Genomic DNA, 26,552 nt, shown 5'->3' on the forward strand with positions numbered 1-26,552 from the left:
TTTAAATACATAGTTAGATGTATAGGTTAATTAAGATTAAGACAAGTGAGATTATGATTGTAATATATAGACTGTAAAATTCTTAACAAAAGTAAACAAATTTCAAGTAACGTTTCATAATTTGTTCAAAACTTAAAATTATTTTCGGCTGCTAATTTTTTTTTTTTTAATTCAACCCACCAGGAAAATTTGATTAATACAAGATGTGCTTCGAATTAATATTTCAACATACTTTGTAATTTCTTTTTAAATTAGTACTATGCATAAAAATTGTTTTGTATAAAATATTTATTGTTATTATATTCGAATAAAAACCCTATTTTTATCACATAAATCCTATCCTATCCTGATATCACATTCTTTATCAAATATATTTCTCCTGCATGGTCCTAATTCTAATTCAATATTTAAATTCACCATCATCGGAATTAACAAGATTTGTTTTGATCAAGAGCAAACTCTATTGCCATAAATAATTCTTTTTTTATTATTTCAAATGACAAACACTTTTGAAAAAAACCAACCCACACTCATAAATGGCAATAGAAATCATAGTGAGTTATCAATTCAATAAATTATAATGTATTCATAGCGCCCTCAATCGTTTGAAAATTGAATTTTGTCATCATCAATGCAAATTCCATTTTATTAACCTATAAAAGTAGATTACATAGGCGATACACATTAGTTGTAACATACAAACATTTAATCTCATTTGCATTTGTATTGGTTATCAACTATTTAATCTCCATTGAAAGTACTGAATATTTTTATTTAAGCAGCTGTATATCTGGTAAGTATATTTATTGTAACGCACATTTTAGTTAAAATGACTTATTCAACTGTAATTGAAATCAAGTTCATTTGTAGATATTATTTAATAGTCTTTGCATTCGCATTGGTTGTTACTAATCCATACTAAATCGTTTTTCAAGTATATATTTAAATAAATGATAGAGCATATATACGTATATTTGGCAATGCATAGTGTTCGCTTTTAGTAAGCTACATTATTTAATATCTTTATGAAAGCATAAAAAAAGAAAACACATATACATATGTTCAAATTGCTGATACACTGTGTTCAATTATCATTTTTGTTTCATATGAACATTAGAAATTTTTTAAATTCTTTTGGTGCTAGAAGTTTTTATTTAATTTTATAGTAATTACAGCTAATATATGTCATTAATTTTCAATGTATTTTTAAACAGTTAAGCAAATATCATGTCTCTTTTAATTATATAATATAATATATATATACAGGGTGACCCATTTTAATCTATGGACCCGAATTGCTTCTAAACCACGACATCTGCAAAAAAATGTTTCAGACAAAAGTTGGTCAAGACAAAGGGGGCCATTTGACGGTACCATTAGTTTTGACCTTGAAGTTAATTTTGAAGGTCATTTCAAGGTCAAGATGGTTTTTTCAAATGGGAACCCCTATTTTTGAGTGCGGGTTTGGAAAGAGCGGAAAATTTTAAATCAAAATTGTCTTATGCAAAAATTTTTTTTGTGACCTTGGAAAGGTAAAAAATGAAGGTCAAATGTCTGAAAAAACTATTATTCGTACTTTTTCTAAAATGACGTGGTTTTCTTGGTAATATTACCGTTCATAATGCTTGTGAAAGATCAATAAATTCTAAGGGTGTTAATTACTTTGATTAGCTTGACCTTGGCATCAATTTTCAAGGTTATTTGAAGGTCATAACGCATTTTTTGATTGGTAAACCATATTTTTGACTGCAGTCCCTGTTTTATGATATTAGGTCCTAATAGAATGTTACTTCTTACATGACGATAGAGATTTCTTAGTTTTTTAACCTAATCTTAAGAAGGTCATATCAAGTCAGTTTTGGAATCTTTGTTTGATTGCTGATTCTTCTTCAGACATGAGTGGCTTTTTGTAATACAAGGAAAGCAAAACAAAAGTACTTTTATCTTACTTTTAGCATTATCCGGAAACAACGACGTGGACGTAGTAAGTTCTGTTTATCGTGAGCCCCCTTGCCTCTCACGTCGGGGTGCTAGATTATCGTGAGTCCCCTTGCCTCTCACGTCGGGGTGCCAGATTATCGTGAGTCCCCTTGCCTCTCGCGTTGGGGTGCTAGATTATCGTGAGTCCTCTTGCCTCTCACAATGGCTGCGGTTAACCACGGATAAATTGTTCAAAGTTTTCTCCGTTGGCTTGAAGACACATGCGTACACGTCTTTCAAAACTGTCCACAGTCCTGAGCAATGTTTCTCGAGGAATGGCTGCGCAAGCTGTATGGATTCGTTCCATCATATCCTCTCTCGAGGTTGGCCGTTGTGCAAAAACAACATTTTTCACGTACCCCCACAAGAAAAAGTCGGGTGACGTGAGATCCGGCGAAGAAGCAGGCCATTGAATTGGTCCTCCTCGTCCAATCCACCTGCCATCATAACGATTATTTAAAAAGTCCTATACAATACATGCAAAATAAGGCGCAGCACCATCTTGTTGAAGCCACATTCTTTGTCGCGTTGCCAAGTCAACATTTTCCAAGAGACCGGGTAAATGGTCCCTTATCAACGCTAAGTAGCTATGCCTGTCAACATTTTGATCAAAAAAGTAAGGTCCAATAAGATATCCGCTTACGATTCCGCACCAGATCATGAGACTCCATTGATTTTGATGGTCTACAGCTCTAAACCAATAAGGATTTTCGTGTGACCAATAGTGACAGTTATGTCTGTTCAGCTGCCCGTCGCTATAAAACTTAGCTTCGTCGGAGAAAAGTAAGTATCGAAAAAAATAGGGATCACTTTGTATAGTTTGCAAAGCCCATTGGCAGAAATTAATTCGCGCTAAAATATGACACGGCTGTAAGGCTTGCGTTAGAGTGATGTGGTAAGCGTGATAATTTAAATATCTTAAGATTCTCGAAACTGTACTTTGCGGTATACCCGTTTCTCTTTCAATCTGTCGAGTACTAATGTGCGGATCTAAGTGGACAGCTGCGAGAATTGTTAAGGTTCGAACATCATTATCTTCATAATCATGATGACGGCGTTAGCGAACAAGGTGCCCTTCGCGAGCTCTTTCAGTTAAGGTTTTTTATTGTCATATCAGAAGGGTGTCTTCTATCTGGAAAGCGTACAGCATAAAGTCTTGATGCAGCAGCGAAATTGTTGTGACATTCTCCTAAAATTAATATCATATCAACAATTTATGTTGGTGAATAATCAGCCATATTACGAAATTTCTTCCGGATCAAGTACAAGATGTGTGAATAGTGATTTAATAACGAGGTAGATTTCAAGGAATAAATAAAATATTATAAATAAATCAATGGCTAACATAAGCTCAATTTTTTTTCAATAATACAATTAAAAGTAGTTGAAAAATGATAGTACCACGATAAATTTCGCCATCTAATGAAAATCGGTCAATCTTTGAGCTTTAATATCTCGGAGACAAAAAATAAAATTTTAAGTACGTTTTAAATCTTGAGTCAGATCCTTCAATCAGTTATTATTTTAATTCGTAATTAATAAAAAGAAATTGTATCAATAAGCTAGGGCCATTCTGTGTTAGATCTTATACATATTTATTGATACAGCAATATCAAAAATAAATTTAACAGTGGTGAACGCAGTACGAGCGTCAGACTAGGGATTAAGCGATTTTCGAGTGCATTTTAAAGAAACTTGAAACAAAAATTAGCTAGACCAGGTACTGTACTCTGAAAAAAATTAAGAAAACGAAAGGGAACTTCGAACAATTAATCCGTGGCTAATCGAACGTGAGAGGAAAGGGGAATCGAGATAATCTAGCACCCCGACGTGAGAGGCAAGGGGACTCACGATAATCTAGCACCCGAAAGGAAACAGAACTTACTACGTCCACGTCGTTGTTTCCGGGTAACGCTAAAAGTAAGATAAAAGAACTTTTGTTTTGCTTTTCTTGTATTACAAAAAGCCACTCATGTCTGAAGAAGAATCAGCAATCAAACAAAGGTTCCTAAATTTACCTTGATATGATCTTCTTAAAGTTAGGTTAAAAAACTAAGAAATCTCTGTCATCATGTAAGAAGTTACATTCTTTTAGGACCTAATATCATAAAACAGGGACTGCAGGCAAAAATATGGTTTACCAATAAAAAATGCGTTATAACCTTCAAATAACCTTGAAAATTGATGCCAAGGTCAAGCTAATCAAAGTAATTAACACCCTTAGAATTTATTGATCTTTCACAAGCATTATGAACGGTAATATTACCAAGAAAACCATGTCATTTTAGAAAAAGTACGAATAATCGTTTTTTCAGACATTTGACCTTCATTTTTGACCTTCCCAAGGTCTCAAAAACAATTTTTGCATAAGACAATTTTGATTTAAAATTTTTCGCTCTTCCTAAACCCGCACTCAAAAATAGGGGTTCCCATTTGAAAAAACCATCTTGACCTTGAAATGACCTTCAAAATTAACTTCAAGGTCAAAACTAATGGTACCGTCAAATGGCCCCCTTTGTCTTGACCAACTTTTGTCTGAAACATTTTTTTGCAGATGTCGTGGTTTAGAATCAATTCGGGTCCATAGATTAAAATGGGTCACCCTGTATATATATATATATATATATAGTATATAGTATAGTATCATTCATCTTTTCAGGTTCCACAGCTGCAAATTGTGAATTGCAAATACATCATATTTTGTTTTTGAAAAGTACATTTCTTTCTAAGTAAGGAAAAAAATCTTTTTTGGATTGTAGATACTAAAAATTGTATTCCATTCTGTTGCATTGTTTCTTATGGTTCGTATCTTTATTTCGAAATACTAAAATTAATTAAATTTTTGTATTTTTCATTATTATATTTATTTTTTTCAGGTTCTACATTTATTTAAGTATTATAGTACCTGACATTAATATACTTTTTAATGTATGTATGTTATGTAATTGATTATAACTTAAAAATTTTATAGGTTTTTATTTACATCGTAATTGTTTTGTATACGTATAAATATATTTTATTTTAACTTAACCAAACTAGACCAAGATCTATACCTAATTCCCAAACCTAACGAAGCCAAATATTATACCAAATATAAAAAAATTAAAATAACATAAAAGCCAAAACGACATTGATGCTATTTTACATTACTATATTTTACATTGTTCCTTTTCTCTTTGAGATTCCTTTTTTTTTCTTCGCAAACCTTATTTTGCTGTGCAAAGTTCTCTTCAGTCATAAGCTACATCACCGATAGTCAAGTCCGAGGAGGTGTGCTTAACAATTGCAGTTTAATTGCTACCACTGATTAACCTTATCTTCATTGTCTAATATTAGATTATTTTTTATTTATTGTTCGAATAATTATTTTTCACACATAATTTTTAAAATATGGGTCGACGAAAACGCACATATGAAGAAGCAGAGATAGCTCAACGACAAAGGCGAATAAAAGAAACAGAAGGTCAACGTCGTAGACTACAAATTGATCGCCAACGTATTGCTGATGGTAATCGAATTTCAGAAGTAAATGTAGTTGAACAAGATTACTTAGGATTAATGAACATATTATGCCAACATTGTCAAGCAAAGCACTTCAAAGATGAAAAAGTTTCTAATAAAGAACTATCTTTTAATGACTGTTGTGGTCATGGATCAGTAGTATTAGATCCATTTCCTGATTTCCCATTTGAACTTATTAATTTATTTAGTGGAGAACATGAAAAATCATCGATTTTCTTTGATCGTATACGTAATTATAATAATTCTTTATCTTTCGCGTCATTCAATGCTAATTTAGTCAATTTTCAAACCCGTAGATCAGGTCCATACTGTTTCAAAATTCATGGACAAATATATTATCAAATGAATACAGCTCTTTATCCAAGCGGTGGTGAAAATCCGTCGTATGGTCAACTTTTTATAATTGATCACAACGAAGCAGTCGATTATGGAATTCATCAAAATCCACTTACAGATTATGATTTAATGTTAACTTTAGATATTATAATTCGTAATAATAGTATTTATGCGAAATCTTATGAAATGATGAAAGAAGAATTACGTTTACAACAATTACTTGCAGATATCAGAAATGATACATCGTCTTCAGAATTACAGTTGTTATTTTCAATAAAACCTGGACAAGACGTACGTAGATATAACTTTCAACGAGTGAATGAAGTTGCTGCAATATTTTCAACTACTGCTGATGGTGATATACCTGAATCATATATCACAATAAGAAATAAAAATACAAAAATCTTAGAGTTCGTTAGTTCTATGGATCCTAATGTAGAACTATGGATTTATCCTTTATTTTACCCATATGGTACGCGCGGTTGGCATCAGGACATGCATCGCCAAAATCAGAATCGTAGGATCACACGGTTAGATTATACAAAATATCGGGTAGCTATTAGAGAAAATGAATTCAATCCTATTATAAGAGGACGAAGACTATTCCAACAATGGGTCGTAGATAGTTATGTAAAAATTGAAAGAGATAAAATTGAATATTGCAAGAATCATCAAAAAGAAATACGAGCTGATACGTATAAAGGTTTACATGATCACATAAGGAATTGTGCAAATGATGTTAATGGGCGTGTGGGTAAAACTGTGATTCTTCCTTCATCATTTATAGGATCGCCTAGGTATATGCAACAATGTTACCAAGATGCTATGGCTATTGTAAATGAGACAGGAAAACCTGATATTTTTCTGACAATGACATGTAACCCAAATTGGCCAGAAATATCTGAAAACTTATTGTTAGGTCAACAAACCGCTGATAGGCCTGATTTAGTAGCCAGAGTATTTGATTTGAAAAAAGATAATTTGCTTAACATTGTTGTAAAAAAAAAATTCTTTGGAAAAGTTGCATCTTACGTACATGTAATTGAATTTCAGAAAAGAGGATTACCTCACATGCATTTATTAATTACATTAGAACAATTGATAACAGATGGGTAGTTCCATATTGTGCTGAATTATCACTTATTTTTGATTGCCATATTAACGTGGAAATCGTTTCAAGTATTACAGCTGTTAAATATTTATACAAATATATATATAAAGGTCACGACGCCGCTACAGTCGTCATTGGACAAGCAGATAATAGTAATATTATAGAACACGATGAATGCCGTAATTTTATTGAAACACGTTACGTCGGTCCTGTGGAAGCATGCTATCGAATTTTTAGTAAAACATTGCAAGATAAAAGTCACAGCGTTATAAGATTACCAGTACATTTGCCTAATGAACAAACAGTCATTATGCAGAATGAAGATGATGCATCATTATTATCAAGTTTAAATAATTCCAGTAGTATGTTACTTGATTATTTTATTTTAAATGCAAATAATGAAACAGCACGACAATATTATTATACAGAAATCCCAAAATATTATACATACAAGAAAATAAAAGTTAATAGTCAACTTACTTCATCGTGGGTAACTAGAAAAAGGCGTTTTAATTGTATAGGTCGCATGTTTTCAATAAGCCCAACACAATTAGAACTGTTCCATTTAAGATTATTATTACTACATGTAAAAGGGGCTATCAGTTTCGGTGATCTGAAAACAGTAAATAATGTTTTATATCCATCTTTTACAGCAGCATGTCTGGCGTTAGGAATTATTGAAGATGACGATGAATGGAGTAAAGCCATGAGGGAAGCAGTATCTTGGATGATGCCAAAACGTCTCAGACATTTATTTGTTCTTATACTGATTCATTGTCAACCTATTTATCCAGAAAAATTATGGGAAACATTTAAAGATTCAATGTCTGAAGATTTTTCACGTAACAACGATTTGAATATCAGCTATCAAATGGCCTACTCAGAAATAAATAATATTTTGATTATGGAAGGAAAAAGTATTGCTGACTTCCCATCAATGGACCAAAATGTAATGATTGACATTATCAATAATTATGACAATGATATTGGAAATCATCGATTACAAATTGGCAATCAACAATATGAAAAATTAAATGATGAACAAAAAAAAATAGTTGATAACATTCTGAAAGCATCACGTTCAGATAATTACATTGGCTCTACTTGCTTTTATATAGATGGACAAGGGGGATCTGGGAAAACTTTTATTTATACTACTATTTATAATCTGTTAATGTCAGAGAATATTAAATGTTCAACAATGGCATACACTGGAATTACCGCAACATTACTACCTAATGGAAAGACAGTACATAAAACTTTTGGCTTACCAGTTCCAATGTTTAATGATTCATCTTCAAATATTAAAATACAATCTAATGAAGGCATGATTTTAAAAGATACTAAAGTATTTATTTGGGATGAGGCTCCTATGACTCCCAGATATGCTTTAGAAATTGTAAATAGAACATTACAATTTATAATGAATAATGATCAACCATTTGGTGGTAAAATAATGGTTTTAGGTGGCGATTTTAGACAATTGCTTCCGATTAAAGTCAATGGAACGCGCAGTGAAATACTAAATTTATCTATTAAAAACTCACAATTATGGACATTATTTTCATTATTTCATTTGAAAACTAACATGAGAGTTTTACCACATGAAATTGATTTTGCTAAATATTTGTTAGATGTTGGTAATGGAGCATTAAATGATCATGATAATAATATTGAGCTTCCTCAACAATGTATATTACCGCCAAATGAATGTATTGTTCAAAACATTTTCGACAAGTTAATAAAAGAGAAAAAATTTGATGAAATTAGTCATTGTGCAATTTTATCTGCCAGAAATGCTGATGTAGATGAAATTAATGATAGAGTCACTAATTTGTTAGATAAAAGTACAGAGCATATTTACACGGGCATAGATAGCACTGAAAATTGTAATAATGGTGATATGGAAGAAGTACTTATACCAGAATATCTCAACACATTGAACCCTCCTAACTTCCCTCCTCATCGATTGCGTTTACGAAAATTTTGCATAGTGATGTTGATTAGAAATATTAGTCTTAGTGAAGGATTGTGTAATGGAACAAGATTACAAGTACTTGATTTTTCTAATCATTTATTAAAATGTAAAATATTGACAGGCGACAAGCGCAATAACATTGTATTTCTAAATCGAATTACGTTGTATTGTGAAAATCAATATCCATTCACGTTTAAAAGACGACAGTTTCCAATTCGATTGGCTTTTGCTATAACTATTAATAAATCTCAAGGATAAACTTTGGATAAAATTGGTATTGATCTTCGAAGAGATGTTTTTAATCATGGTCAACTTTATGTTGCCATGTCTAGAGTGAGATCGTGGGATTCATTAAAAATTTATCTAGGTAATCAAAGATATGATTCCTTAGTTAAAAATTATGTTTATAAAGAATTGTATCATTAATATTTCAATATATATTATGAATTTTTATTTTTATTATATACAAGTATATGCAATGCATTTTCATGTCATTAGGTTTGAGCGCGCGAAGCGCGCTATAATGTTCTAGTTTACGATTAAATTTTGATGGGTTCCTTCTTATTGTAACATTGATTACAGTGAACTCGCCAACTCTAGCTAAAGCCGCTAAAAATAATTCTGATAATCTGCAAATACTTCACATTCCATTGCTAAATTTGAAAATAAAATAGAAAAAAGAATGCAAGATAATACTAATTGGAAAATACTATTCTCTGGCCAACACAAATGCAAAGTTTACTTTGAAACATACTACAAGAATTATTTTCTTTCATAGTATCACAAATGGTTTCACAAACGATGTCGAGCGGATAATTTTAACACAGCAACGTCACTGGCTAAAGTCAATCCAAAATATACTTACCAAGAATTCATCACTCAAAACTTCAATTATGTCGTATGGTAATGCTCCCTCTTAAATGACAGAGAGTACAATTGATCAAAAAATTACCAAAATAGTTTATCATTTACCGATAGAAAAGGCAATGATACTTACGAAACCAAATATACTAGCGTTAAAATATATGCTTGAATGTCTAGACAAATGTAATATAAACCTATAAGTCAACTTCACAGCCCCTAATGTTGAATATTTTTACACTTTGTAAATTTATTTTTTCCATATCATTCTGCAATTCCTATGTAATAAAAATAAATGTAGATCTGAAGCAATAATAAAAAAACAGTAAAAACACTTTCATATGTGATATCGTTGAATACCCTGTAATTGTTCACATTTATTACTTTCTCCCAATTTAATATTAAAAATTATGAAATTTTTCTTCATAATAATTAACTAAAAAAAATTGATAATACATTAACATTGATGTTGTGTATTTTTCAACTTTGTTAAGAAAACTTTCAGCCGATTGAATAGTTGTCATTTCTAAACGACGTAAATTCTGCGTAGTTGCGTAATGCTTTACCAACCCATCTCCATCAACAAATTTCCATGACCGGTAACAGAAAATATTTATCTTTTACAGAAGATCGTATTTTTTTTAATTGATATAACTATAACTGGAAATAATTGTCAAAATTACTTGCAGTGTCATCAGATAGTATATTCCATTTCTAGTATGCTAATAATTTTATTATTGTTTTTTAGCATTGCTAATTTTTTTTATAACTCGAAGATTATTTACAATGCCTAATAAGTTTATGTGATTGCTAAGATAATAAGTTAACATCAAATACAGCAGGAATGCTGCAGTGAATATTCTGGATTAGTTTTTAGATTATTTATGTATTGCAACGGCAGTCGATTCAATTAATCGAACCGTTCGCGATTCTGATTTTCGCGCGTTAGTTCTAAGTATTGAGAGAGAGAGAGGGGGCGCGCGATCTTTTGAATTAGCAGTTACGTCTCAGCTGTTACTTGTGTAGTACCGCCAAAATAGTTTAGCACAGTGTTTCACCGATTTGCCAATAAAAAAAGTTTACTTGGATTTTGGATACGTGTGCAAGGGTGAGCGAGGAAGCAGCGACAGTAGCAGCATCACGGAAGCAGCAATAAAAGCAACAACTATTATACGGCAGATTTGCGAACGAGGCAGCACAGCTGATTCTGATCTGAGGAGCACCTTTAATTTGCTTCAACAATTACGGCTGATCACCGTAGTTGCACCGCAGGGTAGGTGCACCTCCCTTAATTATCGCGTGACAAAATACATTTGGTATTTTGCCCAACCGTATTAGCGTTAATTTTTTGTATTCGCGCCGAGCGTTAGATCGCGCCAATATTCGTATCTTCTCTCTCTCCCTTTCTCACCGAAAGTTATTTAATTGTAAATCCTATTCGCGTGCGTCAGTCTTTCGGCCCGACAAAGACTGTAGAGATTTTTTATTAATAAAATCTATTAAACTTATTCGCCGATTTCGTCATATAATTTTTCCTAATAGTTTAAACAATTGAAAAAGGCTTAGGTTTTAATCCGATTATAGCTAGGGGATGAAGTGGATTAGGAGCAAAGTCGATTATACTTAAAACTCATCGAGTATCACAAGGCACGTGACTTAAGGTGAGTTCAACTCTGCTTGATCGAAGTTAAGTCAGCTGACGTTAAGGCGAATACACGTATTAACATACGTGTTAACGGAGCGGCGGTTTGCTCTGCATCGTGGGAGTTTGCTCTTAAATAAATTTCTCATTTTGCAGATTTATCCCCCCGTTACAGTATCATATATTTCTTAAGTCTGGTAGTAATAATCGTTTTGTTTTTGAGAAATGTATTAATGAGTTTATTTAGATGGTTTTGTGGTTGCATGTCCTATATTTCATAAAAAATTGTAATTTTTTCTTTTATTAATGGTATCTGTAGGTTATTTCGGATGATATCATTTGGTAACACGTCAGCCTTTGGTATAATTGTATTCCCAAGCACTTGATATGACCACTTTGTGGTATGTGTTATCATTGAGTTTAGTACGTGGACAGGTGTCTTTTCGAAGCGTGGACGTTGTATGTATTGATTTGCTTTCTTTTACTATAATATTCCATAAGTTGAATCAATTTTGAACATAATTATTCATATAATTTGATAATAATTCTGATGTTATTTTTCTACCGTAGCGTGATGTGACTTTTTCTCTTGAAGAAAAACTTCGTTGATGCTCCTCACTCACACTTATTAACCGCATCGATGACTAATATCGAAATAGAATGACATGTATACGCGTGAAGGTTAAAACTAATTTTTGTTGGCGATAGCACTGAAACTTGACAATTATTGAGAATGATCTCTGCTCGCCCATTTTCCGCGCTCTGTCCACACTCTTCTATATTTGCCTCTCTCTCTCTCTTTCTTTCTTTTTTTTCTCTCCGTTTTCTTCTATGCATCTTTCGCTTCTATTTAACTTGGTCGCTACATCTCAAACAGCAAAGAAAATCAAACGTGAGTACGCAATCAAATAGGCAATCGCGATTTGACAGCGGTAGACTATAACAACGGGTAAGCGTTAAATGAGGAATCGATTAACAAAGCCGATTCCTCCATTATAATTTAATTATTGCATTCAAGAGTCTATTTGTTTTTAAGATTTCTTAGCTCTTGAAATCATACTCTATTTCAATAGCAAATAACGGAATTGGCAGTTTTGAAAAACGATGAACATATTCGGATACTTAATTCATTCTACCTACATTTTTCGATGACAATTTTTAATTTTTTAATATCTACTGATATTTGCATGCTTATTAACCTGTTAACCGGGGAAATCCCTTTCTAATTACGCAACATATAACGGGCGCGTCCTTTTCCACTAAGACGTATATGAATGACGTATTACCATGATAGTAGTAAAATATACGTCCCGCCCGTTCCAGGGCGCAATATAAATATCGAGGACGTATTCATATGTCCTATCTGTACCCGATATTGTTTACTTTGGACGTATTTATACGTCCCGCTCCGTTAACAGGTTAATACTACTTTGAAATCTTTATTCTCTTTACGTTGCGTATATCGGATTACATGTTTCTTTTCCTTAACGATTGTTAGGTAATTTTCTGAAATTAACAGTTGGATTTTTATTTTCTTTTGTTGTATTACTTTTAGTTTACGAGTATAACCTTATTTTGCTATTTCTTTTAATTGTTCTTCTAGCGAAGAAGTATCTTCTACGTTGTGAACAAAAATCAGCGGGTATTTCTTTTTCAATATTTTTATCTCATAGTTCACCTTATTTTCATCCTCACATTGATTTTCTTTATAATCTTGCAGTATCTCGTACTTATTACTTGATTTGCTTATCCAGTAATCCCGTAATTAAGCTAGTCGTTTTTGTTTAGATTTTGGTTGTTTAGAATGCTTTATAATATTTCGCCACTTACAATTTTCTACGTTTTATCGTTATTTTTATTATGAGTAGACATATCTTCTGTCAAAGTGATCATTCCGGCCGTTATTAATTTTTACTATATATATTTACAATACTAATAGAAATTTAACTGTCAATTCACTTGATTGACTGATACTTTAGCTTCTCGGGTAGAGCACAGTGTTAGCACGTTTGTTCATCTCAATGATCAAACGCTGAATGTATGGCTAATAAAGCGTGAGAACAAGGATGTTTAAAATCTTTACTAGCTATTGTTAAACTTTTTGTGACATCAATTTTACATCATATTGTACTTAAAATAGAAAGTTGTTTATTGCTTGATGATTATCTTGTATAGAATTTTTGAATATCATTGACCAATTCAAATCAACCTTTCTTTCATTATTAATGACTTAAGCAGTTGTGGAAACAGCGTTATGGTTTCAAATTTCAATAGCAAATGAGCTAGACTTGTGAACAGTTCCACCTTTTCCAAGAAGGATGAGCAATTTTGAAACGCTTTTGAAAAATTATCTCTTAGTTCATGAAAAAGTTTTCTGCATTACTGGAGGATTCATCAATCAAGAAACACGTAGTTCCTGTTTTTCGGTATTACAAATTCTTTTTTTTTTAAATAATTTGCAATATTTATATTTGTAATGTTGAATTTTTCAAGTGAAGCAACAATCGATTTTTTAACTACGAAATGTCTGAATCATTAAATTCATCAATTCACATTGTAGTATCTGGTTGAAATTTACAATTGTTGCTATCTACATGCATTTCTTCATAGTTGCTTGCTTATCTCACATCGGTACCATTTGTTTCTACGGTTTTAATGATATGAACACATATTTGTTGTGAACTTTAAAATATGTTCAACATTTGGTGTTCAATTGTTTTAAACATAAAATAGTATCTATAAAAGTAAACAATAAAAGCAGTAGCCGTCTAAATAATAATTTCATTTATATAAGTTAAATAACTGACTTACCGTACAACTATATCTATGTACTATATCAAAGTTGAATTAAAAAGCTATTTTTTAATTTTTTTGTGACGTGAAAGCAGAAATTGATAATGTCATAAATATCCACCTAAAGATATTTATTCAAAGAATCTATTAAAAAATATGAGTAGAAAAACATGGACTTTTTAGAAAAGTAATTTATTTTGGAGATGCACTCTTTCGAAAAAATACATTTTCTCCGAAAACACACACTGTCGCGTTTTGTTGGTTATATAATTTTAAAGCGCTTCGTTAATTCAATCAATATAAATAAGTGTCATCAAATTAAGTCTCAAAATAAATAAAATTTACCCAATCGAAATTCATTTTTTACGTGAAAACTAGATTACTGGCAAAAATTAAAGGAGCAAAAAAAATTTCCATGTTGTATTTAAAAATTTGTCATTTTGGAGATTTAAAAAAAAAGGATTTAGTTATTGTATTATTCTAGTTTGTAGATATTATGGTCAAATATTTTTTGAAGCTGCAGCTTTCATGCAATTTTAAGAAATAGCGTAAAAATATTGTACATTTTGAGTTTAGGGAAACGTTTGTAATCTGACATTGCCATTTTACACCGTGATATCGGTATTGGAATGGAAGAAGATCCTTTTCTGTTTAACCACCGGTATCACAAAAAACATTGGTCCTACAAAGAATCTAAGGAGGGTTTTGGTTTTAACTGAAATAAATTTTCTACAACATTACAAAAATTGTTTTCTACCTACAGTATTGAATTTATGAAAGCAAAAGTGACTTTTTTCCTTATTTTAGAAAATGGAATGCACTTTTTCTAATAATAATGGGAAGATTAACATTTTCCGTCATTTTCACATTTTAATATACCCTAATAGTTCTCTCAATAATAGACTGATCCACTGACTAGTTTTATAGGACTTATTATTCAAAGTTTTGGAGAAAATTAAATGAACAAGATTTTTGTTGTTAATAAACTTAGTTACTAAATATTATGTAACCTTTTTCAAAATGGGGAAATTTATTTTTCTTTCGCTTTTCTTACAATTTTACACCTACTGTCGGTTAAGTTAAAAAAATTTCAAATAAAATTTTCACATTTTCAATTTTCTCATCAAAATATTTGAAGCAAAATAAATTGAAGTAGTATGAATTTTATTTATGTTTCTAATACTATGATAGGTGAGAGAATGTTAAATACAATATATTGATCTACAGAAAAATCAAAACTCCGATAAAAATAGTCTAAACGCCCCTTTGATAATTGAAAAAATTTAATTGTTCATTCTTTCTATACGTTATGCATAGAAATATGTCTCAATAAATATTTTAAAATATATACATTGCTACATACATCGAAATTAAGCAGTGAATTGAAGTTTTCAATATGCTTCTTGGACTATGTTGTTTTTTCTACCGTTATATCCATAAACAAATTTTACGATTCATGACATTCCAAAAGAATCATTTAACTTTTAAAATGACTGAAAAAAACTTCACCACTGAATGTCAATTTATTTCGTATGTAAGTAAATTTTCTCACTTTTTTAACTTACATAACCACCTTTTCTCTTTTCTTGAATCCCCTGTATACAGAGTGTCCCATTTTAAAGGAACCACCTCGAAATTTTCGACGGTTGGCGTTCTACAAAAAAATTGTTCAGACAAAAGTTGTTTGGAAGAATGAGGGACACTTTTCCCCCGAAATCGGATTTGACCTTGAGATTTATTTTCAAGGTCATTTGAAGGTCAAAGTAATTTTTTGAATAGAAACCTTTAATTTTGATCGCAGATAGAGAAAGAGCGAGAAATTCTACGTTCAGATAAGGTATTATGTGTATTGTGCGGTTAACCTCCCCTCCTATCCCACCGGGGCAAGGGTGAGGTTAATAATAATAATAATCCCTGGGGAACCGACTACAAGATCGTAACCGGGAAACTAGGGGCCCGAGTCTCACCGGAACTCAAAGATGCCGAAACAGCAGAACGGATTGTTGACGGATTGTTTCCGACTCACCCGATTAGGACAAACGTGATGGATGATGTGGACGCACATATGCCCCCGCCTTTACCGCTGAGGAGCTCATCAGAACAACGAATGCGATGAAGACGGGTAAGGCACCGGGACCGGACGGAGTACCATCCGAGATCCTCCGGCTTGTGGCTCGTCTACGGCCGGAGATATTCCTTGACCTGTACAACACGTGTTTGACGACAGGAACGTTCAGCGACCGGTGGAAGGTGGCAAGGCTCGTTCTTATTCCAAAAGGTAGGAGCGATCCTGGCACGCCTTCGGCTTACCGACCGTTGAGTTTACTTGACACGACTGGTAAACTCTTTGAACAACTACTGAGACCGAGACTGATGGATGCGATACAGACCGGAGGGGGTTTATCAGATTTGTAGTTCAGTTTCAGGAGGGGTCGATCGACGATTGGAGCGATCCAAAAGGTGGTCGACTCTTTACTGGAACTAGACAGACATTGCCACGCAGCGCGACCGATAGTGACGCTCGACATTAGGAATGCTTTCAATTAGGCCAGGTGGAAGGATATCTTGGAGTCGTTGAAAAGCAACTTAGGGATCCAGCCATATCTGCTTCGGGTTGTGGAGAATTATCTAAAAAACAGATGGATAACATACGAGACGATCGAAGGACAAGTAACGAGACAGGTCACCGCTGGGGTGGCACAGAGGTCGATAGTGGGACCTGACTTCTGTGATGGATTATACGATAGCTTGCTTCGACTTGGAATGCAGCTCGGAGTGACCTTCGTCGCCTACGCTGATGACGTGGCGGCGGTGATTACGGAGAGATCCCCGAGCTGGCGCAGCTGGTGTTGAACCAGACCATGAGACGAGTCGGACGATGAATGACAGACCACGGACTAAAACTCGCAACGGAAAAAACGGAAATGATGTTTCTCACGAGAAGCGCATACAGACGATACTGCTCATGAGGGTGGGGACATGCGAGATGGAGACCAAGAGGGAAGTCAAGTACCTTGGGGTAATCCTCGATATATACGAAGATAACCTTCTAGCCTCAAATACAGAAAACAACCCGGAAAGCGGCAGAGAGGATAGCATCCTTGAGTCGCTTGATAGCAAATACGACAGGACCGAGATCGGGAAAACGACGACTGTTAATGGCGACAGCTCACTCGATCCTTCTATACGGCTCGGAAATATGGGCAGACTCCATGAAGACAAAGAAATACTGTAAGTCGATAATGATGGTACAGAGACAGGGCGCACTGCGAATCGCTTGCTCCTACCGAACAGTTTCGGTGCAGGCTGTTTTGGTGGTAGCTGGCATAATACCCGTGGATCTTCTGGCCTTTGAACGCAAAAGGATCTACGGGAGCAGCGCGGACATAGGCCGAAAGAACGCGGCAATCGCTGAGCGCGACAGGACAATTGACATTTGACAAGACCGATGGACAGAGGTACGAGGTGGTAACTGGTCGAGACGATTGATACGGGACTTGAGGCTGTGGCTCGGAAGGAAATTTGGTGATGTTGTAAATTTCTACGTCACCCAGCTCTTGACGGGCCACGGGTACTTCCGGCGGTACCTCTACAATATGAACAGACTACGAACACCCGATTGTAAGTACTGTGGACATGAACGAGACGACGCGGAACACACGTTTTTCGCGTGTGACCGCTGAACAAGACTCAGCTAGGAACTGGAAGAAACGGTCGGCAGCATCACTCCCGATAACATCGTGGCTCTGATGCTGTGTGAACCCGAATGGTGGCGCTTAGTCGCTACCTATACGGAAACTATACTAAGACGTAAGAACACAGACAGCTGCCTGACAGATGATTGAGCAGACGAAGTGACGCGACGTAACGAGATACGGAGGAACGACACGAACGGACGAACACAGACAGAACCCCTAGTCTGAAGTAATATCAACATAGTCCCTGGCTGGGGGAAGGACACCAAGGAGATGGCGGTTTAGTGGGTAGGCCTATTTTTTTTTTTTTTTTCGAGGAATCCCACATAGCCCCTCAGTCAGAAAGACTAAGGGGAATCCGCAAAAAGGCTTCCGCAACTCCTTGTAAAAAAAAATAATAATAATAACCCAATACCCAAGATAAATAAAAGTTTGATTGTGAAGGTCGTTTTTGATTTAATCATTACGTGTGTTCGTGCCACATTTAGTAATGTTAACCAATCTAACCAATGTATGCAAAGAAGGAGTGTCCAGTCTATCTAGGCAAGGTGAGAATGCTGAGCCGATCAAGACAAGACGTTGGCTACCCAGCCAATAAATGCAAGATATTAATTACCCAGCCAATTAAGACAAGTGGGAATGCCCAGTCAATGAAGGCGAGGTATTGATTACCCAGCTAATTAAGATAAGGAGGGAATGCCTAGCCAATAAAAACAAGACGATACTACAGATAGAGGATGATCAAGGTTCTAACACAAACATTTGTCTCTTAAAATGTTCCAAAATACCGCCGTTCAAATTTATGCAGTGTTGAATTCTACGTTCGAAGTTTCCAACTGTGGACAACAAAACGTGACGCGGAATAGCTCTACAAGCTTGTATGATACGCTGCATCATATCTTGCCGTGTTGTTGGTTGCTGTGCATAAACAACGCTTTTCAAATAGCCCCATAAAATGTAATCTGGACTTGTTAGATCTGATGATTTTGGACACCACTCAGTAATGTCACTACCAATGCCTATCCATCGTCTTTGGTATCGTTGGTTCAAGAAGTGACGAACTATTAGTGAGCGGTGACATGGTGCACCGTCCTGTTGAAGCCATAATCGTCGTCTTGTTTCCAAGTCCACATCTTCCAATAATTCCGGTAATTCATTCTGCAGGAAATTAAGGTATGCTGCGCCGTTGACATTTCCATAAAAAAAATAAGGTCCTATCAGATAACCACTTATTATACCGCACTACACTACGAGGCTCCATCTATGCTGATTATTAACATGGCGTACCCAATGAGGGTTCTAGATAGACCAATAATGACTATTATGGCGATTCAGTTGTCCATTATTATGAAATGTAGCTTCGTCCGAAAACATTACGTATCTGAAAGATTCAGGATCTTCATGAATCCTTGCTTGTGCCCAATTACAGAATTCGAGTCTGCGGCAGAGATCATCTGGCATCAAAGCTTGAGTCAAAGTTATGTGATACGGATGAAATCTGTACAGCCGCAAAAATCTAGCGGCTGTTGTTCTTGGGATTCCAGTACGTCTCTGAATTTCACGCAAAGAGATATGATGATCCAAATCAACCATTGCCAAAACAACGAGAATTTGTGGATCATCTTGTTCTGTCTCATAATGCGACGACGATTTCTGCGTATTCGTGGTCGACGTCTCTCTCTTCGTTCAATTTTTCGGATTCTCAAGTAGTTTGGGTACCGAAGCCTCCCTGGGTAACTTTGACGGTAATACTTGCTGCAGCACGATATTGGCCTTAACATGCCCCGAGAGATAACAGAATGTCAACAATTTCGTTTCTCGAATAATCTGGCATATTTGGCCCTTTTGAGTCGCAAGACACTAAGGAATTTCCACGTGAACTATCCTGAGAACTGTTCACGAGTCACCTCTTTAATAAATAATACTAAAGAAGTGTTATTTTCTGATTTAGTTGAAACTCTATAATCTTATCCGGAATCACACCAGAAAAGAGAATAAAAATAATTTGTTTTCCTACAAAATTATTTTCAAAAATTGATTCTACGGAAAAAAAATGAAAGAAACGTATGTAACGTTTTTTTGTCAGACTTCAAATGATTACCTTTCGATAATTTGTATAAATAACTTTTGATCAATAATTGTAAATGGCAAAAGAAAAAACACGGGTATTTTTTTTCGATTTACCTACGATTGACATAGTTAGTTTGACGAAATCTTGCCCAGGTTTGGCAAGGGCCTTAATGAATTAAGACAATGTGGAAGTGACTAGTTTAACTTTCTTTCCAAATCCGAAATTAAAAAATGAGGTGTTTTGTGTAGTCGACTTGGTAGCCAGCCAAGTTAGGCAAACTTGTTAATAATATTTTCCATTTTTTTATCTATTTTTCAAGGCTTTATTCAAGGATTCATTCAAGATTTATTGAAGATTACGTACAATTTTATTTCATTTAATTAATGAAAGCTTACTTTCCATTTTTTAGCTTAGACCCCGTGTAAACTTCCTAATTGTTGACATTCTGTAATCTCTCGGGGCGTATTTGTGGTTGACGTCTCTCTCTTCGTTCAATGATTCGGATTCTCCCATGGTTTGGGACCGAAGCCTCCCTGGGTAATTTTGACGGTCAAGGCCGATATCATGCTGCAGCAAGATACTACCGTCCAGTTATTGGGCTAGGGGAGGCAAGATATTACCAGCAAGTTATTGAGTTATTACAATTAATCTTACCCTTGCCCGATCATCCCTGTGCTTAGATGAAGAAAATAATAAATTTGACCCCTACATGACCTTACGGGGGGGGGGGGGTGTTAACGGCACTCCACACATAATACCTTATCTGAACCTAGAATTTCTCGCTCTTTCCGAATCCTGGATCAAAATTATAGGTTCCTATTCAAAAAAAGACTTTGTCCTTCAAATGACCTTGAAAATAAATCTCAATGTCAAATCCGATTTCGGGGGAAAAGTATCCCTCATTGTTCCAAACAACTTTTGTCTGAACAATTTTTTTGTAGAACGCCAACCGTCGAAATTTTCGGGGTGGTTCCTTTAAAATGGGACAACCTGTATATTACGTTATTTGAAAAACAATTATTCGAAGTTTATTCAATCCAATTGTATGTTATTTCATGCATTTTTATTTCAATGTTTTTATTATTACAATTTTTTTAGCCACAACAGGGTTACGAAGACGGAGGTGATGATTGTATTGTTCCAAGTACTCCGACTTTATTTGTTCCAAGACGAAACGACGGATTCGGTGAAGCTGTTAGTTCACCTCAAGTACCCTCAAGATTTACATTTGGAGAACCGTCAAATCCTGCATTAGCATCAACGACTCAATCGCATTCAACAAATACTATGAGTGGAGCTAGAGCGATATTTAGTTCTACACCGTCTGAATTAGCACAAGTCGTTGAAGAAGGTATGGATGATACTCGCATTGATCTCACTCAACTAGATGATAATAGAACTGGTCGAAGTGTGCCTACTACCCCTCGACAAGTTTCACCTAATACAGAACAACAAGAATCGGTAAGATATAAGTGAAAAGTGGTGTTTATAATGATTTGTTATTCAAGTATTATAAAGATTGCTGAAAATAACATCTTCCTACATTGTTCCTAACATTGATCACTTTATTCAGGATAAATTCTGTTTTCATTCGATAATGTTGTACTTTATTAGTGTAAATAAGTAAGGAAAGAAAAAAACTTTTTGATGTTTCATTAACAAATTAGTTAATGTCTTCAGAAAAAACAACAATCCGCAATTACTGTGATCAAAACAAACAATAAATTCGAAAATAGAGTCACAGGCTGCATTACAAATCACAATTCTCGATTTTCCCTTTATAAAACTAATTCTTTTTTTGTCGGTCTCTATTAATTTGTGATGTGGTCGAACGCTATTTGGAGAAAAACGAGATTTCCCGCGAGCAGTGCAATGGTGCTCGGGTCCTGGCATTGTATCACTAATTATTTAAAGAGGAAAGTGTAGGAGGCGCTTTCGCTCCACTGCAAGGCCACGGTAGATCTCTCGTCAGTTGAATTAATAGGCTGCGTTAGCTGTTGAGAAAAGAGAGGAAGGATACGAGGAATAAGGAGACGAAATTTCCAAAATCAATCGCTCTTTATTCTTAAATAGTTGTCCTCAAGTGGATGCGACTTCACGCATCACACTCATCGCCGTGTGCCCTACTTGTGCATATGCACGTACAGAGAAGCAACCATAAATTGTAAATGAGAGAGATGAGAGGGGACGCCGCCGGCTCTCACTAAAGTGTCTGCAAATAAATACACAAACACACGCTTCGTCGCTGCGCGGACACTCGCGTAAGAGAGAGAATGAAAGAGCCTGATTTGAGCGAGATTTGTCTGGTGATCTGCTGGCGTGCTGGTAGCCAGATCATCACCAAGAGCCGCTGAGCCAAAGACTGATCAGGGTACCATTGGAAATCTTCCCTCGCGTTTCTTAATGCCTATGCATCTGTGACGTCGAAGTCACTCTGAGGTACGCTTGGAGTAAGCATAGACTCAGGGTTTCTCTAATTTGGCTTGTGCGTAACACTTTAGCCGGGACGAGCAATATTGTTGCTCCAGAAATTCCTAATTATGGGGATAATAATAACCAAATGTTGTTAAGAGCACACCAGACTTCTAGCTTAATGTGCTCTAAAGGGGGCTTGAATGGAAATCCACCAGACTCAGGCTTAATGGATCTCCGAAAAGTGATAACTATTACGGAAGGAAAAGATAACCAAATAAATTTTGTAACTTACTCTTTTTTATTTGTTTCGAAATAAGGAAGATTTCTTTCTTTAAAATCACTCTTGCTCTCTCTATCTTGCTCTCGCTCTCTTTAAATCCGGCTAGTTTCCTTTGGGCTGACGATGTTTCTTAAAGTAGTTTTAGCTCCTTGAACTTGAATTCGACTTTACTAAATTTCACTGGACTTCTTAAATAACTTGAACTTCTCTAATAACTTGAACTTGAAAATAATCTGACTTTATTAATTTTCACTAGACTTCTGAAATAACTTGAACTTGAATCTGAGTTTATTAATTTCCACTGAACTTCTTAAAATAATCTAACTTTATTAATTTTCACTAGACTTCTTAAAATAATCTGACTTTATTAATTTTCACTAGACTGCTTATCGCGGCCTTGTGTAGGGCTTTTTATAACCTGGGGGCGGTTGGGTGGAAATCCCCTTCTTCAGGCCCATGGAGTGACAAACTCAAAGTTTTCTGTATTGGCCGAAGGATTTTCTTAGTCGAACCGGAATACATAATTGATCGGAGGGCGTGAGTTTTCAGAGAGAGAGGGTGGTTCTTTTCTAAACTTGGGCCCTTTTCTCCAGAGATAGCTCTTAGAGTTTCATTTTTTTGAGAACAAGAGTGACGCTATTATTTTTAATTAATTAACGCAAACGAATGTTAATCAGAGTACATAATTGTAATTTTACATTATCACTTAATACTAGGGAATCGATTACAAGTTGAAATAATACTAAAAATGTAAAAATTGTATGGTTAATTATTATAAACGAATTTATAATATTTGTGAATTTGTCTCTACTTAGTGTTACGTTATTAGTTACTATAGACTATTGTTGCTTATGATACTATTATTTTACTTCAATTGTATATTTTGATGTTTGAAAATGGTGAGTCGATAAAAGAATGAGGAGAGCCACAAATAATTATTTATAATAGAAGGTGAAAGGTTAATTTTTATAATTTCAATATTTCTATTTCATTCTCTTTGAATGGTAAAAAATTTTTTTGTCTTCTTAAAATACAAGAATTCGGTGGGAAAAATTAGAACGGGAAACAGATTGCAGTTTTATGGCCCTCTTCTCTCATCAAAATCTCAGCGCTCACGTGTTCGGAAGCTGCATGCACTTCATATGTAAGTGTGAAGGTACGAAGGGCAGAATAGCGTATTGAAAAAATGAATGCACGCTTGTATAAATTTAGACTATAGATTCTATTGCTTGGAGACTATCAAGAAGAATTTCCCTGCGACACTCGGCTCGGTTCCCACAGCTCATGGGAAGCGGTTTCAACTCTGCCGTTGGTCTTAGAAAAATTATTCTTGTGAAATTTAAAAATTTTAATCATTTATGGCCCGCCGTCACATATCCCTTTCTTGGTGCGACGCCGGGGGCTACTTATAAGTGCAAGCCTATTGCTCACTCTCCCTAATTTTTCTTCAAAATTTCTCTTTCTCCAATGTTATTTCCCTCTTAAATTTGCATTCCGCGCGTGTCCCACTTCCTCCTGTCTGTCTTCAGCCTCTCCCTCCGATGATTAGCTTCCTCGTCGATGCTCCTCGACCATCGGCCATAGTTCGGTACTATTGCACTCAATGAGCTGTGACGAAGCGAGGGAAAGAAAGAGAGCCAAACAGGGTACGCTAAACACAGCCAAAACCTCTATTACAATTTTAATATAATTTTTTTAATTACCAGAATATAATTGGTAAATATGCTTAATATTGTTGATTTTAATGCTTCAAGCGCATTTAAGGGGATCAGCTGCTGATAACAATGAAAATTAGGAAGTTTCTTTACTGAGGTGAAGAAATCGTTCTAATAAAATTATCATTATTAACATTTTTTTATCGTTAAGAATTCGATAAAGGCTTTTATTTTCTTCTTTTTATGTTCCAAAATTTCAATTACATACTCTAAAAAGTACTGTCCACCGTAACACCTTATTTTTTTATAGTTTGCTATGCTTTCCCCAACGTTAGAGTAAATGAAAATCATTTTTAAACTAATCATTTTCTTTTTCTAAATCAGTAGAATTTTACCATTATACAGAAATTTTACAAATTTTTTCAAAAAATGGTAAAATTGACTACTTCGAAAAATCCTACACTTAATCTGTAGTACTGATCTAAAGAAAGAAAATGAGCCTTTAACGATGGATTTCGTTCACTCTCTCGTTTACATAAGCGTGGCAAATAAAATTAAAAAAAAAATAATGTTATGGTTTAAAGTTCATGTTAATTTCTAGAATATGTAATTGAGATTTGGGGGGCTTCAAAAGAACAAAAGGAAAGCATTAATCGAGTAGTTCACGATGAAAAATGTTCATGATGATAACTTTATTATAATGGTTTTTACACCACAATAAAAAAAATAGAGGTACGTAAGTAGGGTAAAGTGGAAATAGGGTAGAGTTGAAAATGTTACTTTCCGGATAAACTATGAAAGTTTATTTGTCATGCGCTACTGACATGAATTTATTATAACTGTAAGCAAATTTTTATGGTATACTGACGCATGCAGACGTATTTTTGTACTCTTTAAAATTTTGTAAAGTTTTTAAAAAATTTCTTACTTCACCCCACTTATTTCTACTTATAATTTTTGCTGTTAACTAACTAGCACGTATGTTTTAACTCATTGCTAGCGTCCACGTCGTCGATTATAGTCTACGTATATTTCAGCTTAAGGGGAGGGGGGATGTCTACCTTCGAGTAGCACGTAGAGTAGAAGTAGCTGAACGTTTCTTTCTTGGTGAACGTGAAAAGGATATGGTTGATAGGACGCATACTGGTCTCTCTAGGAATTGTTAAGGCGATTGCAAAGCCCTCTTTGAGTTCTATAGCTACCCTTTTGGTAATGAGGTTAGTGTTTCGTTTTTACTTATCTTGAGACAAAGACTTCTGATAACCCTCTTCGTCCATCCAACTACCCACATTCCTCAAGCACTTTAGTTAATTGTGTAGTAGTATTTTGTTTGTAATTAATAGACATTAATTTTGTCTAATACAACGGTAGTCGATTCGATTAATCTATCCGTTCACGATTCGTTTACTCGCCATATTAGTTTGAGAGAAAGAGGGCGCGCAAGGTTTTGAAAATAGGCAGTTAAGCCTCAGCTCACGAGAATACCGCCAGTATAGTATTTTGCACTGTGTTTCACCGTTAGTTTATAAATCGAAGGTTGGATTTTGATACGTGCGTGAGTGCAGCGAGCAAGCAGTAGTAGATATTTGAATCGAGGCAGCGCAGCTGAGTAATCTGAGGAGCGCCTTTAAACTTCGCTTCAACAATTACGGCTGATCACCGTAATTGCACCGCAAGGTAGATGCACCTCCCTTTATTATTGCGCGACAAAATACTTTCGAAAGTAATTTGTCAACCGCAAGCGTAAATTTTTGTATTCGCGCCGAGTATTAGATTTCGCGGCAATTTTCGAATTCTCTGTGTAAGAAATTATTTTTTCAGTCTGTAAGGATTATTCGTGAATGTATGTGTAGTTTGTGAAAGGATATGAAATAATGAATGCGTAGTTTAGGCCAATATGATCGATATATTATAGGCCTAAAAAATTGGGAATAAACTCCACAAGGTTCGGTTAGGTTTGCATGTAAGCGAGAACGGAAACCACCTAAATGGAGAAATACCCTTCGTTGATTTACATTGATAAAATACAAACGAATATTGTGATAACATGCGATCAATCGTTATGTAAAGAAATAGAAACGTGTTATGATTTTATTGATTACAATTGATACTTAAAATTATGCATATATATGTCGGATATAAAGAATTGGAATTGGTTAGTTTGTGGCTAACTGACCAAATGATATGTGAAATGAAACACGTGATGTTGTGAT

At 34.7% G+C, this 26,552-nt stretch overlaps 1 protein-coding gene across 1 annotated transcript in view; it reads left to right on the forward strand.

Annotated features, from left to right (window-relative positions):
* Nucleotides 1–26,552, forward strand: part of LOC131663408 (nucleoprotein TPR) — a 490,761-nt gene that overhangs the window by 346,997 nt on the left and 117,212 nt on the right. Inside the window, exon 13 of the mRNA XM_058933811.1 lies at nucleotides 21,088–21,450. Within this exon, the coding sequence (XP_058789794.1) occupies nucleotides 21,088–21,450 (363 nt within the window). The remainder of the gene's footprint in view (nucleotides 1–21,087; nucleotides 21,451–26,552) is intronic.

This window comes from Phymastichus coffea, unplaced genomic scaffold (genome assembly GCF_024137745.1).
Source record: "Phymastichus coffea isolate CEN01 unplaced genomic scaffold, Cenicafe_Pcof_1.1 PCOF00035, whole genome shotgun sequence".
NCBI lineage: Eukaryota > Metazoa > Arthropoda > Insecta > Hymenoptera > Eulophidae > Phymastichus > Phymastichus coffea.